The 14,404-nt window shown below is 42.2% G+C and overlaps 1 protein-coding gene across 3 annotated transcripts in view; it reads right to left on the minus strand.

The window, feature by feature from the left end:
* Positions 1–14,404, minus strand: part of Scrn1 (secernin 1) — a 62,368-nt gene that overhangs the window by 29,746 nt on the left and 18,218 nt on the right. For all 3 annotated transcript variants that reach the window (XM_048786403.1, XM_015490180.2, XM_048786404.1), the window contains exons 2-3: positions 12,340–12,499; positions 2,306–2,487 (exon numbers count right to left, since the gene is read on the minus strand). In XM_048786403.1, coding sequence (XP_048642360.1) covers positions 2,306–2,487; positions 12,340–12,498 — 341 coding nt within the window. In that variant the 5' untranslated portion in view covers position 12,499. The remainder of the gene's footprint in view (positions 1–2,305; positions 2,488–12,339; positions 12,500–14,404) is intronic.

Consider the following 14,404-nt stretch of genomic DNA (forward strand, 5'->3'; position numbering starts at 1 on the left):
AGAAACATGTATGAATTGTACCTTTATTTTAAATCCAGTACCTGTTAGAATGCTACTATCATTCATTTATGTCTCTTGAACTGAGGTTGGATTTGACATATGAATGGAAAACACAAAGGACCAGGATACTTATGAAAACTGTTGTACTTTTTTTAATAGTCCAATAAAGAATAGCAGATAATTGGAGTGTAAAATATAAACAGCCTCCTCTCACAGGAGCTGTTTATATTTTACACTCCAAGGAAAGAACTGGCATCCAAGCACAGAGGACAAGCAAGGGCAGAGAAAGTAGGAGCACCTCACAGCAATACCTAGGGTGATACTGAGACTGACATTGAAAGGATGGAACCAACCCACAGCAAGTTCCCCCTGCAGCAGGGCTATTCTGTTTTTTTCACCCCTCAAAACCTTCTAGAGGGATTGTTTAAACAGACTGCTAGCCCCACCCCCAGATTCAGCAGAGGTCTTGTGGGGACTGATAATATCTAACAGGTTCCCAGGCCATGTTTGCTCACCGTTCACACTTTGAGAAACAGTGCTCTAGAACCTGGCCACTCAAACTGTGGTTGGCAAATCCTCAACATTAATATCTCCTGGAGCTTCCTACAAATGAACATAAGAGGGAGTTTGGTTGCTCTGAAATGGTCCCTTAGAATTTCACCAGACTTGGCTGAACTGATCCTAGCCAGTTTAAAGCTGAGACCAAACCCTTAACTCGAAGATCCATGCAAGGTGCAGATAACAGAGGCCCCACTCTGAAGAGCCTGCCTGTCACAGGGTCCTCCTCACTCTCTTTTTATTGCAGAAGCTACATAGGGCTAGCCAGGGTAAGAGTTAAAACTAAATAGCTAAAGTTCAGCCCTTACCCTGTCATCTATTCCTGACATATGTTATTATTCCAGACCTTGCTAGCTATCACAATACCAATTATGTGCCAAATTTATCTTTGCTGTCTATATCCCTGAGTCTTGCAGATAGATGCAAGTCAAAAACTCCTCCTCAAAGCATCCCAAATGTGTCCAGTCTGTGACAATATCTGAACATAGAGCAGAGCTTGCTGACCATCCTCACTTTGTGAACCAGTGCTCTAGAACTTGTTTCAGTGCTTATATCCTGGAATTCTGTGCCACACATGTGATGTCCAATCTCCTTGAGTCACCTCTTTCCTACTGTCATCTCTTATATTGTTCATACAATTTGCATTGCTCAACTTTCTGTCTCCTCCCTGCAACCACATTAAAATCTTGTTGAAGCTTTGAGCTTCTTTATGCACTCAGGGTCAAGCACAAAGTAGATATTCAGTAAACTCCTGTTGCCTTATGGGTTGATAATCTTGAAAAGATCAATCTGAAGCATATAAGAAAAAAAATTATCAAAATAAAGGTATTTGTTGGTGAATGGATGGAAATGGAGAAAACCATGCTAAGTGAAATAACCCAGACCCAGAAAATCAAGGGTTGAATGTTTTCCTCTCATCTGTGGAGCAAACAAAGGAAAGAAGGCAGTTTAGTCACTCATTCAAAATTCTGTTGGTGATCACCCATTAGTTGCCAGGCCCACAGTTCCCAGGGATTGTAACATGGGGTAGAGGACCAAACAAAGATCCCTGCCCCATCCAGCTTCCACATCCAGTTCCTTCTGGTGCATGCTGGCTAGGAGACGAGGGAAAGAAAGAAGAAACAACTGAGAGGTAGAGGGTGAAGGAGGGTGGTCATCGCTCTGATGGTTTTTAAAATTTTAAGTGTTTTATGTATCTTTTCTTTGACATATACTTATATATTTCAAATACAATAAAATTTACCCATTTTAAACTATGAGACTCAGTGGTTTTAGTCTATTCATAAAGTTGTACAACTATCATCATGATTCAAGTATAGAACTTTTTCAAATGTCCCCAATAGAAACCTCACACCCATTAGGACTCACTCACCATTCCTCACCCCCACCCGAACCTAGGCAACCACTAATCCACCTTTTGCCTCTCTGGATTTGCCTCTTCTGTATTGTTTCATACAAATGGAATTGTACAATATATGACTTTGTGCCTGCCTTCTTTCACTCGGTATAATGTTTTCAACATCATCATGTAGCATATGATGGTACTTGATTCTTTTTTATTACTGAAAAATATTGCATATTAGCTTATTCTCTTTTTTCCCCACCATCTGAAAGTTTCCATCAAAAGGCACACATCAGCTCTGGGAGGATTGTGTTACCAAATATGAGGTTCAGGAGGAAATAAATCTCATCCCCATTCCAGACTATACTGTCTGGGTAGTTGTTTCAAAGAATCACCATGCAGTACCTGACCAGATCCATCCCCAGTAAGGCTTCCGTCTCAGCAGCTGGTTCTCTGGTGTTGACGGCTTCATTGGCTATGCACACGCCGTGCTCATTGGCTCCCATTTCTGCCCCCCAAAGCCAGGCGGGTCTGCTTATCACTATGGCATGTGTCCTCGGAACTTGGTCAATTGAAATGTAAGTGCACTAAAAAATGAAGACAAGAAAGAAAGCACCGTCACCTGTCGGGTACCTCTTGGTTTCCACCCAGGCTCTCACAATGGACCATCACATCAGTCACAGAGCCAAAAAACAAAAGGCCTTGTGAACATCCAGCTTTAAAAGATACCTGGAGTCGCAATGCAGCTCAAAGGTTTCCATAGTGAGTTCAGTCTGTTTGGTTCAAGCCAATCTGTTCATAGTGCTTCCACATCTGTGATCATCTTGCACCAGGTATTCAGCCAACCTCTGCCCTGAACACTCTGCATCTGGCCATCTCCACAGCCACAGATGACCACCGGGATTTCAAATGAACATAGCTATTAATTTCCATTTGCAAAAATCCTGATGGATCAGGGTTTCTGAACTTTTCTGAAGGTATAGAGCTCTTTGTTCAAAAGAAACCTCACCCAGAAGCCCGACACAGAACGTGGCTAAAAGGGAAGATGCTTTGTCTGAAGAAAGAAGGTTCCCTGAGACCCCAACAATAATTCCTAGAGTTTCCCAGAACACAGTTTGACAACCTATATGATTTCAGTAATGGCAGAAAAGGAAGAAATGGTTATGATATTGGGATTAAACCATGGCATTCCAACATGCACCTCCTTGCACATTGCTTTCCAGTCTGGGCCACTGGATTCTCACACTAAGGCAGTGAGAATTCTCTACGGTAGTGAGGCAGGCACAGGAGGAAACAGATCCATGGAGGTGTGCTTCTAGCTGCTGTCACCAACACAGTACAAGCCACTTAGACTTGCATGTCTTAACCTTCTCTGGGCTGCCCGGTCTTTACCTGAGGGAGCTAACTTAGATCACAGTATTTCTTCCAAAAGTATTTTTAACTGTAAAACATTTCCTTCATAAAAACTCTTACACAGATGCGGAAATACAATAAAACCAGTCGAAGTGAGCTGGGGCAAAAAGATGAGCAGTGTGGGACCAGGACAGGTGGGGACATACTCACATCCTTGCTTGCTTTTTTTCCTTAAGCTCCCTACCCTGTGGCCCACCAGGGGACTGGGCTGGGCACAAAGCTCTCCAAGGCCCCTATGACACACTCTCTGTGTGGTGGATGCAGTGTGGGCCACTAAATTGCAAAGAGCTCTTGAGCTCCCAGGGAATCATTTTATGAGCCACAGTGTCATTTACATTTTAAATGGGGCAGCTGAAAGCCCAGGATTACTGAAGCCTAGGCTTTTTTTTTTTTTTTCCAAGACAGTTCTATCGACTGAATACAACCCAGAAATCTATTCTGCATTGATTTCCTGTAATCTCTGCTCCTCAAGTAAAAGCTGAAATGCACATAGCAAACACAGTGGTTTGGTCGGGTGATATCTGTGTCTGCACAATCCACGTCACGGGTTGCACTGCAGTGGGGGGGATATTATTTCACTTGATACATATTTGTAAACTGCAAGCTAATTAAGTCCAGGGGTTGCCAAGAAACCCTTGAGATTTTGGTGGCAAATGAACAATGAAACATACTCTTGAAATGTTTTTCTCTATTCCATTCCCAAAATTTATTTATTTTAATAAATGATTCATCTAGAGCAAAAGGCCAGCCAAAATAGGAATCACACCTATGTTCCCTGTGCTTTTCTAAGTTGAACTGAAGGTTCTACCTTAAAATTGCATTCCTCCGTGTTAAAAAACAAGAAGCCTTTCAGGCATTGCGATGGTTTTGATGTTGAGGGATCCCCAAAGGCCCAGGTGTTAAAGGCTTGATCCTCAGGGTGGTGCTACTGGGAGGTGACGGGACCTTTAAGAGGTGGGGCTAATGGGTGGTCTTTAGGTCACTGGCCCTTGAAGAGGATTGTGGGACCCCAGCTTCTTACTCTTTCTCCTCTGCTCCCTGGCTCTTGAAGTTAAGCCATTTTCCTCTGCCATGACAAGCTGCCTCATCCCAGGCCCAAAGCAACAGGGCAAACCAATCCTGGGCTGGAGCCTCCAAAACCGTGAGCTCAAATAACCCTTTTCTCTGTATAGGTTAAGTGTATCTGTTACTGAAATGAAAAACTGACAAAGACAGGCATTGGCCAAGATTTTCCAAAAGCCCAGTCCCCACTGAACACAAGTGACAAATTTTGTCTTGAAAAGCAAGAATGGGGAAGGAATCTCAGCTTCTTAAAAGAGATTTATCATGATTTTTTTTTAAAAGGCAGGAAAAGAGTAGAAATAGGGAATGGTTTTATTGATTTGTCCTCAAACACATTTTTACACATTTATACCCATTTACCAGTTATTTATAGAGCACCCACTACATTCAAAGTATTTTGTGCCAAGTGTTGCTGGCAGAAAATCAATGAGGATGGCTGTTTTCTGTCCCTTGGTTGGGAAAGAAGAAGGTCTATCCACATAAATTGAGTAACTGCCAAATGACTCCAGTGTCACAGAGGCCTGTCCATGTCATACTCATGGCATCCTGCCCCTTCCTTCTTATCAACCCTGCTTTGTTTTTTATATTTCCCATTCCATTCATTCCACTTACCACCTGATAAACTATTACACAGCTCATCTATGCTTTCTCCCCAAAAGCTAGAAGGTAAGCTGCAGGAAAGAAGGAGGAAGTCTTTGTTGTTTAGTCCATTTACATATCAAGGCTGGTCCACAGTGGGCACCAGTAAGCTTTATTTTTCATGAATGGACAGATGGATGGTAAAGATCTAAGGGAGCATAACAAAGGTCCAAAGGAAAGAGGGAACACATGTAAGTGGCCAGAGGTTTTTCTCAAGTGGTGACATTTGAGTTGATTTGGAAAAAAACATATGTCAGACATCAAGATATTCCAGACGGCTGGGCGTGGTGGCACATGCCCATAATTCTAGCAACTCTGGAGGCCGAGGCAGGAGGATCACAAGTTCCAAATGAGTCTCAACAACTTAGCAAGGCCCTAAAGCAACTTAGCAAGATCTTGTCTTAAAACAAAAATTAAAAAGGGCTGGGGATGTGGCTCAGTGGTAAAACACCCTGGGTTCAATCCCCGATACAAAAAAATATATATATATTCTGGAGAGAGCAAAGAGCCCAAGAAAAGGCAGAAATGGGATGTCTGTGGTGTATTCATGGTCCAGGGAGGTCCCCACCATGCAGCTGAGGGCAGCCATTCTGACAACACTGAGGCACAGAACTGCAAAGGCTCAACAAGGATTGACAAAAATGTTGCACATTGAATCAAAAAGACCAGATGGCCCTTGTGGGAGTTCAAACTGTAGGCAGCCAACCTGACAGTTTCCGGGCCAAATTGAGAATGATGAGGAAGGAAGGGGATCCCCAAATAGCCAGATGGGACAGATCAGCCCCTCATAAGCACTAGAACTGAAAGCCAGTGTGGCCACATCCCCCTCATGTGCTGGGAACCTCAGGGAGCCTGTAACACATGCCCCTGGCGGACTCTTTGTCATAGACCAAGGAAGCCTGGGACTAACAAGGGCCCTTCTGTGACAGTTATTCATGCCCGCTCCATTGTGTTTTAAATGTGGCTAATCACAGCCACCTCTGGGGAGTAGGACCGGGAGGGGAGGGATGAACACATTATCCTCATAAGCATGGGTGATTTAAAATCCCAGGTTAGGACCAAAACTCACAAAATAATGAAATTTACACCAGAGGTAATTAGTTAAACTCTGTAAAGCCAGCCATCTAGAACATAAACTCCACAGGCAGTCTTTTCTTTTTTCTTCCTTTCTTTTTTTAAATAAAATTCACTGACCTTGACAACTGCTACATTATTAATGAGGCTGACACAGAAGTGGGATTTGAGATGGCAGAGGAGGTTTTCACAGGAGAAAATATCCATCCAGCACCTGAAATCTTGTTTCAAAGTAGAAAAAAACAATTGAGTGCCTCAAGTCAAAATTCCTAGCTAAATTTCTTTTAGAAAAGAAAAGAAAAGTGTTTCAGCCCTTGGATGGATCCTTAGAGGTGGCTGCCATCTCAGCTTTGGTTATTAAGCCATTCAAGTGAACTGTGAAAAGGGATGAGTGATTTGTCTTGCTGCCCCATGGCTACTCCCTCCCTGACTCTCATAAAACAAATCTGTCAGCAAGTATGACTTTGGGGGTGTCAGAGCCTCATAACAATATAAGAATGCCCAGAGCAGCCAGGGAGCGTGATAAGGTTTGCTTCCAAATGTCAACTCAACCTCATGTGAACTCTGGGATTTTAAAGGACCATCCTGTCCTGAGCCTGCCCCTCTCCGTGGCTGCAGGGGACACCTACCATGTTGGATGGTGGAAAAGATGAGCCTTGAAAAGGCCCTACAGAAAAGATAAAAACAATGATCCTGCAGAGCAAGCCTTTTATTGTTCTACAGGAATGGGTCAAAAATGAAAAGCAAGATCAGCTTCCTGCTGGCGCCTACCCTGCCCCACGTCCCAGCCACACTATTTGTGGACATCGCCCAGTGAAAGGGGGAGTAGACGCTCACACAATAGGCGGTTCAGCTAATGAAATGCAACCATTGTGCCTCTCTTACTGTACTCAGATGGTGAACACAACCCTGGCACCACCAGTGAAAACCATTATGGGATGCATTGATGAGTCAGCCAAACTTCTTATGGTGGAGAGAGAACAGGCAGGGAAATGGAAGGCTACAAAGAAATGGCTTTAATTTTAGAAAAAATGCAACCCTAAAGCAGCATTGCTCAGGGTCACTGAAGGTTTGTTCGTTTATCTTTAAGTTTTTAATCCCAGTGTAAGCCTACTATTGTGCATCCTTAAAGTTCATAAGAGTCTAAATAAATAGTTGACTAAAGAAGGTGGGGAGGTCAGAGGGCAACACCATTGACCACACTTTAGAACTGCTTTGGATTTTCCTGAAGCTTTAAGAGATCTCCGGGGATGGGCCATGCAGAGGCCTGGGGTCAGGAGTAGGTTTGGGAAAAGACACTTGCTGCCAAGCTGTGTTCTCCTGGAAGCCAGGGCAAGGCTTCTGGTTTCACACAGCTCCTGGTCCAGGTGTGGAAGGACAGAAAACAGACACAGACAGGAAAAAAACGTATATTGGCTGCCCATGGAGCTCTGCTTAGCTGTCTGGGATACTAGAATGTCTTATGCTTTCCCATTGGAAGAAATAACCTCTAGAGCTAAAATTCAGTACTCTACCCCATTCTCTCTCTCTCTCTCTCTCTCTCTCTCTCTCTCTCNATGCACATATGTGCGCGCGCGCGCGCACACACACACACACAGAGCACATCATAACCCAAGAAGTTTTCATCTGCTTCCTCAACCTCCCCACATCCAGAGGGAAAGGCTGTAATTGGAGTAAGTTGAGGGGAGTTCTGCGATGCATAGTGGTACAGCATCCTCAGAAAGAGAAGACAGCCTTTCAAACTAGATACATAGTTATCCATCCTACTTGAAAGCCAAAGACAAGCTGTTAAAAAAACAGAATCCACATGGGAAAGACTAAAGAATATCAAATTAAGACGTTCCAATCTGCCAACTCGGCAGCTGAATAAAAACACACTGTGTAATTTTAGAAACTGAGCAACTCTGTGCTGAAGGATCTTATTGCTTATTCTCCCAGCCTCAAGCAAAGTGAGTTTGACATATGGTACATGACAGGACTGATGGATGGGAGGATGAAGGGCGGGTGAGTGGTCAAGGTGGAAGGGAAGCCACCTGGAAGGATGGGCCAGAGGGAAGGATGAGTGGGTGGATAAGCAATCAGGATGACTTTTCGTACACGGTTCTTCTCAGGATGAGAGTTCCTGGGACCTCAACAGTCCAGTATGAGGTTTCTAGGGAATTCTTAGGATATGTGTTTAGAGTATCATGAAATGGATGAGGAATAGATTGGTTCTTATGGGAAGTTCTTACTCCTCAGAGTTTAAAAAAAAATCTGTGTGCTAATGGCGTTTTTATGAAAGTCCTATGACAATAACTGTGGCTCATACACCCAAATATGGGAAGGAATCCAGCATTTTGTCCTTGGGACAAGGACAGAATGGAGACAGGTGTAACTATAAGGGAGTTAAACAGTAAATTTGGAAAGCAGACTCAGAAGCATGTGCTAAAGATAGGGAGTTTGGGCACTGACACCTGGAGTCACAGAGTCTCTCAGCACAGGTCAATTATTAAAAAACCAAAGAAAAAAAATCCCTCTCTTCACAATGCCAAGCTTAAGAGGTTACATATCATACCATCCAACTACACGTTTCCATGGAGACATTAGAGAGGGGTTGCCAGGGGTTGGGGGAAAGTATGAACTGGTCAGGAGCATGGAGGGTCTCCAGGACTATAAAAGCATTCTCCACAACACCATAATGATGGGCACATGTCATTACATGTGTGTCAAAGCCCATAGGATATATGACACAAAGAGTCAATGTTAGGCTTTAGTCAATAACAGTGCATAACAATGGCTCATCAATCATAACTAGTGAACCACACCAGGGCACAGGGGAGACTGGGAGGCAGAGTGAGGGAGTATATGGGAACTCTCTGCTTTCTCTTCATAGCTCTGTAAACACAAATGTGCCCTAAAAAAAAAAAAAAAGTCTAAACGACAAATAAGAATCTTTTTCAATGAGATGGGCAGAGCTGTATCCTGGAAAAAAAAAAATTCTGGTAACTCTGCAGGGAAAAGGATCCAGGAGAAAGACACACGAAGATGAACAAGAATATATCAGAGGGCTAGGGCTGTAGCTCGGCGGAATAGCACTCGTCTGGCACTTGTGAGGCACGGGGTTCAATCCTTAGTACTGCATAAAAATAAAACTGCACCTATTCACATAAGAGACCAAGATTTAACCTAGAGCACACCTGAGTGACAATATACCATGAATTAACAGGTAAAAGTAAGTCTATTCCCTAAAATGACTATAGCCACAAGAGTAGAACAAGAGGAGTTATTTAGCCTATTTTTCCCACAAAAAGAACAAACTTTTCTGAAATACTTATTTCAGACATGATTATAAATAGCTTATGTATAATGTTGTAGATACTAGGGCTACTTAACAAATCGTTCCACAGTTTAGTGGTATAAAATAACCATTTTAATTAAGCTCACATGTTTAACAGGTCAGGAATGTGAACAGCAAACAGCAGAGATGGTGTGTCCACTCCAGAGACTGGGGCCTGAAACCATCTGGAAGGTCTTTCATTCACATGTCTGGCAGTTGATGCAGGATGTTGACTAGAGAACCTCAGCTCTTCTCCAAATGGGCCCCTCCCTGTGGTCTCTATATGTGGAAAAGTTTGGGTTCCTCCCAGCATGATAAATGACTGGCTTCTTAGGGCTACAGTCAGAGATCCAGACAGAAAGAAGCTATGTCCTTTTACCACCCAGCCCTGAAAGGCACATAGCATTCCATTCACATGCCCCACAGGTCAGAGCAATCACTAAGGTACATGGTGGGGATGAGAGATGTAGACCACATCTGCCCCTCTCCGTAGGAGGAGTGCCCCTCACACTGTAAGAAGTGCATATAAGGTGAGATTTGGTGCAGCCAATTTGGGGAAATTAAATCTGTCCATGTGAAAAGTTTATTTATATGCTCTCTCAGGGGCAAAAATAGAATTATTCAGGGAAGACAGACAGGGAAGGTCAGTAACCACTTGAATCAACAAACTTCACCCACTCTACCCTGTTCCAGGAAAAGAGAAATACTCAGACCCAAATGACACAGATATTCATGCACTGGTGAAAACCAATTGAACCTAACATGCTCATCAAAGAAACTAGCACTCTTCTCCCACATCAAAGACTCGCTGCAGTCTAGGGGCTTGGACTGAATTAACAGCTTAACTCAAGAGACATGTGGTTCTGGTGAAAGCCCTGTAGGACACAGTCCACCACTGCTCCATCCACAGACAGCCTACGTCTAGTCACGCTCAACTCTGCCTGTTCATTCCAGTGCCTTTGTCAAATTCACCCAAAATAAGATCTCTTCATAGAATTCTGTTGCTCTTTGGTGCTGACTTGTGCTTTCAAAGGATAGAAACAGAACCAGTGATTTAAGATTCAGAAAAAAACAAAAACAACAACAAAAAAACACTGTACACATTGATGCACTAATTTAAAACCAAACATGATGACCAGGAAAAAAAAATCCATTTATTTTAACAGCCTTAAAACACTAAAAAGGAGAGGATAGAAAAGAGTTTTGTTCATTTACTAGCTCCAACACTTTTCTCCAAAAAACAACAAACACTTGTTTGTTAGTTGTGTGCATGCACACATACACAACCCTAAGTAAATATACCATAACCATGAAGTTTATTTCATGAATGCAATCATGGCTCAATTACCAGATGAATAGAAAGAAAAAAACTAGGTTATTAGATTATTTCCGTAATCATGAAAAGACCTTCATCAAAACTTAATACCTATTCCCAAGTTGTTGTTGTTTCATTAAAAATAAGAATTCATATAGATCTTTTAACATGATAAAACAACATAAATCTTAGTCCCAAAGCTATCATCTTACTCAATAGGGAAGCACTAGAGGCAACCCCACTCAGGTCAGAAACAAAGGCAAAAAAAATGTCAAAAACATGGAGTTTAAGATATGAGAGCAATCAGACAAGAAAATAATTAGAGATGTAAGAGAATAATCAAAGTGCCATTATTTGGAGGTGATTCATAACAATACACCTGGAAAACCCAAGAGAATTTATAATAAAAGAGAATACAACCCAATAAAAGAATGTGATAAAATAGTAAATTAATTAAGATAGCCATCATGGAAACTTGACAAAACACTCTAGGAATATGCAGACACAGACATTGTCATAACATTACTGGTGGGAATGCAAAATGGTAAACTACCTGAGGAAGGATATTTAACAAAATTACATGTTTATTTACCTTGTGACCCAGTATTACCACTTCTAGACATCTATCCCTAAGAAAGACTGACAAAAAAAAAAAAAGTATATTTGTTAAAGCACTCAAAACAGGAATTGATTGATAATTTGTAACATGACAAAAATAGACTATTTTATACTGTGGTAGATGGATGTGGCTATTATTCATTTCAGCAATCTTTATAATAGCAAAAGACTGGAAGACCACCCAAATGTCCCCCAGCATTCAGGGGCTGCTTAAACTATGGTTCATTGTAGAACGGAACACTCTGCAGCTCAAAATAAGGAATGAAGAGTTCCTGTATATACCATATGCCCTGATTCCCAAGATGGGATTTTAGTTGGAAAAAAAAAATAAAGGATAGAGGTATATGTGGCATGCTAGTATTAACCTTAGAAAGGAGAAAAGGTGGGGCTGAGGTTGTGGCTCAGTGGTAGAGTATTCGCCAGAATGCATGAGGCACTGGGTTCAATCCTCAGCACCGTGTAAATGTAAAATAAAGATATTGTGTCCACCTAAAACTAAAAAATAAATATTAAAAAAAGGAGGAAGGGAACCTGGAAAAATACATATGTGTATGTATGATTTTTACACATATATACATTTTTAATGAGAAGGATAAACCAAAAATTCTTCTAAAACATGGTTAACTATGGAGAGAAAAGAAAATGGAATAAAGAGACAAGGACAGACATAGCACTTTGAATATACTTTTTTTTAAAGATTTGACTTTAGGGCTGGAGTTGTATGTAGCTCAGTGGTAGAGTGCTTGCCTATAAAGATTTGACCTTAGAACCATGTAAAATTTTACTTACTTAATTATAAAACAAGGATCATAAGGAGCAGAGAATTCTTCACATACCCTCGTTTCTTAAGACTGTGAGCCAACGTGAATGAAAATGAGAATCAGCAGAAATCACATGACAATCTGATGGGTGAGCAGGCTTCCAAGAAAGAAGCCAGTGTTTGGAGGCAGAGCCAGAGAAGGATCCTCAGCGTGGAGGAACTGAGACATGCTCATGACTTACCTCGACCTTGCTCTCCGGTTCGTGATCAGCAGCGGAGAAATACACAACCTCCTGCACTTCATCCCTGGGCCGGGCTGAATTTTTCCCAAACACCACCAGACCATCCTTAGCACGCGGCGGGAAGGCCACAAAGCAGTAACTTGGAGGAGCTCCGGCCATCCTGAAAAGAGAGCACCGGTGAGAACAGGAGCGGACCTAACGGGGAACCTTCCAAGGGCGAGTTCTGCAAACGCATTTCACCAGCGGGAACAGATTCACCGTGGAACTGTGCGCAGTGAGCTCATGAAGCGATCCCAGCTGGCAGTGAAGGTGGGGTGCCTGGAGTCGAACCACAGAGTCACAGAGACCAGATATTGTTTAGTACTCCGTGGGATTAAATGAGCTCAGATTCTCCACACACCGAAATGGCAGCCAAAAGTGCAGTGGCGTGGGAGAAAGCAAAGGGGATTATTGTTCCTGGCAGAAAACACACACAGAGAGAGAGAGAGAGAGAGAGAGAGAGAGAAATCTATCAAATGAATTAACAAGAATACAGTCATTCCTTGATATTCAAGGGAATTGGTTCCAGGACCCCTCACAGATAACAAAATCCACAGCTGCTCAGGTCCCTTATACAAAATGATGTCTATTATTTGCATATAACTTACCCACATCTTTTTGCACATTTTAAATCATTTCTAGATTATTTATAATACCTAATAAGATGTAGATGTAAATAGTTCATATGCTGTATTATTTAAGGAATAATAAGAAAAAAGTCTTTATGTGTTTATTACAAATGCACAACGCACCAGTGCTGTATTTTGGATCCACAGTTGGTTGAATCCACAGATGTGGGAACCTGAAGATACAGTGGGCTGACTGTACTCTGTAGAGGTGCTCTCACTACCAGATCTAAAGATGCATGGCAACCGATTATCAGATTTGGAGGTGTGATCAGAAATCAGAAAATGGATCTAAAGATAAACTGAAAGAGACCACCCGCCCCTTTTAAAATATAGTATTACTTTACCTCAATGACATATTATTCAAGCACACTTGGCTTTCCCTCCTACCCCTCCAGTGGCTCCTGGGCTGGTTAGGCCTCCTCTAAATGACCGTCATGCATCCTCACTTCTTGATCCTTCCATCCTTGTTTAATGCTCTCCCCACCACCCAAGGGAAAATTCTTCTATGCCTAGAGCTTCCCTTGTTAATTATGCACCCATGAGGTGCACACAGTTAACTTCAGCTCAGTTCTCAATTTGAGCTCCCAACCATAGACCCAACTGTCTCCCTGGTATCCAAAGTTGATTTCAGCCTCTTCCCCCAAAGAGGGCCCTTCCAACCTTCCCTCTCAGAGCCCAGTTCCATCATCCATCCCAGTAGAGTAGCTGGAATTCAGGGATCATCCCTGTCATCTACTTCTCCTTTATCCAACAAGTCACCAAGACCTATAGATTCAGTCTCCTAAATCTCTATGGAAACTAGCTACTTCCCTCCATTCTACTGCCACCACCCTACACCAAGGCCACCATCATCTCATCATCTCCAGCCTGGACCAGGCAGTAGTCTTTCAAGGGGGCTGCTGCAAAACCTCTATTATTTCCCTTTCCAAATATCCTCCACATTGCAGCCAAAGAGATCTTTGCAGAAGGAAGATTTGATCACGTATTTCTGCTTAAAATACTTCACCACTCTTAGAATAAACATCAAAGTCATGCCACTCACTCTCACAACTCCAGAGCACAGGCCTTTTTCCAGTTCCCCCAATACCCTCAGGGCCTTTGCACATGCTCCACACTTTTTCCTAAGAAGTCCTTTCCATGCTTCCTTACAACAAAATGATTTGCCTAGTTTCTTTTGCAGCTTCACATACCAGCTCAAATGAACTGTAATTTATGTCACTATACCATACTGTCTCATAGAATACTGTTCTTTCCCTTTATCTGAATAATTTGTATAATTTCTTTCTCACCAAAAATTAATATTTACTTTCTCTTTCCTCTCTCCAAAAAAACTAAGCAATATGAAAGCAGGAACTGTGTCTTTTTTTTGCACACCCAGCTCTACACAATGTTTTATG

The sequence above is a fragment of the Marmota marmota genome, unplaced genomic scaffold, assembly GCF_001458135.2.
Source record: "Marmota marmota marmota unplaced genomic scaffold, marMar, whole genome shotgun sequence".
Taxonomy (NCBI): Eukaryota; Metazoa; Chordata; class Mammalia; order Rodentia; family Sciuridae; genus Marmota; species Marmota marmota.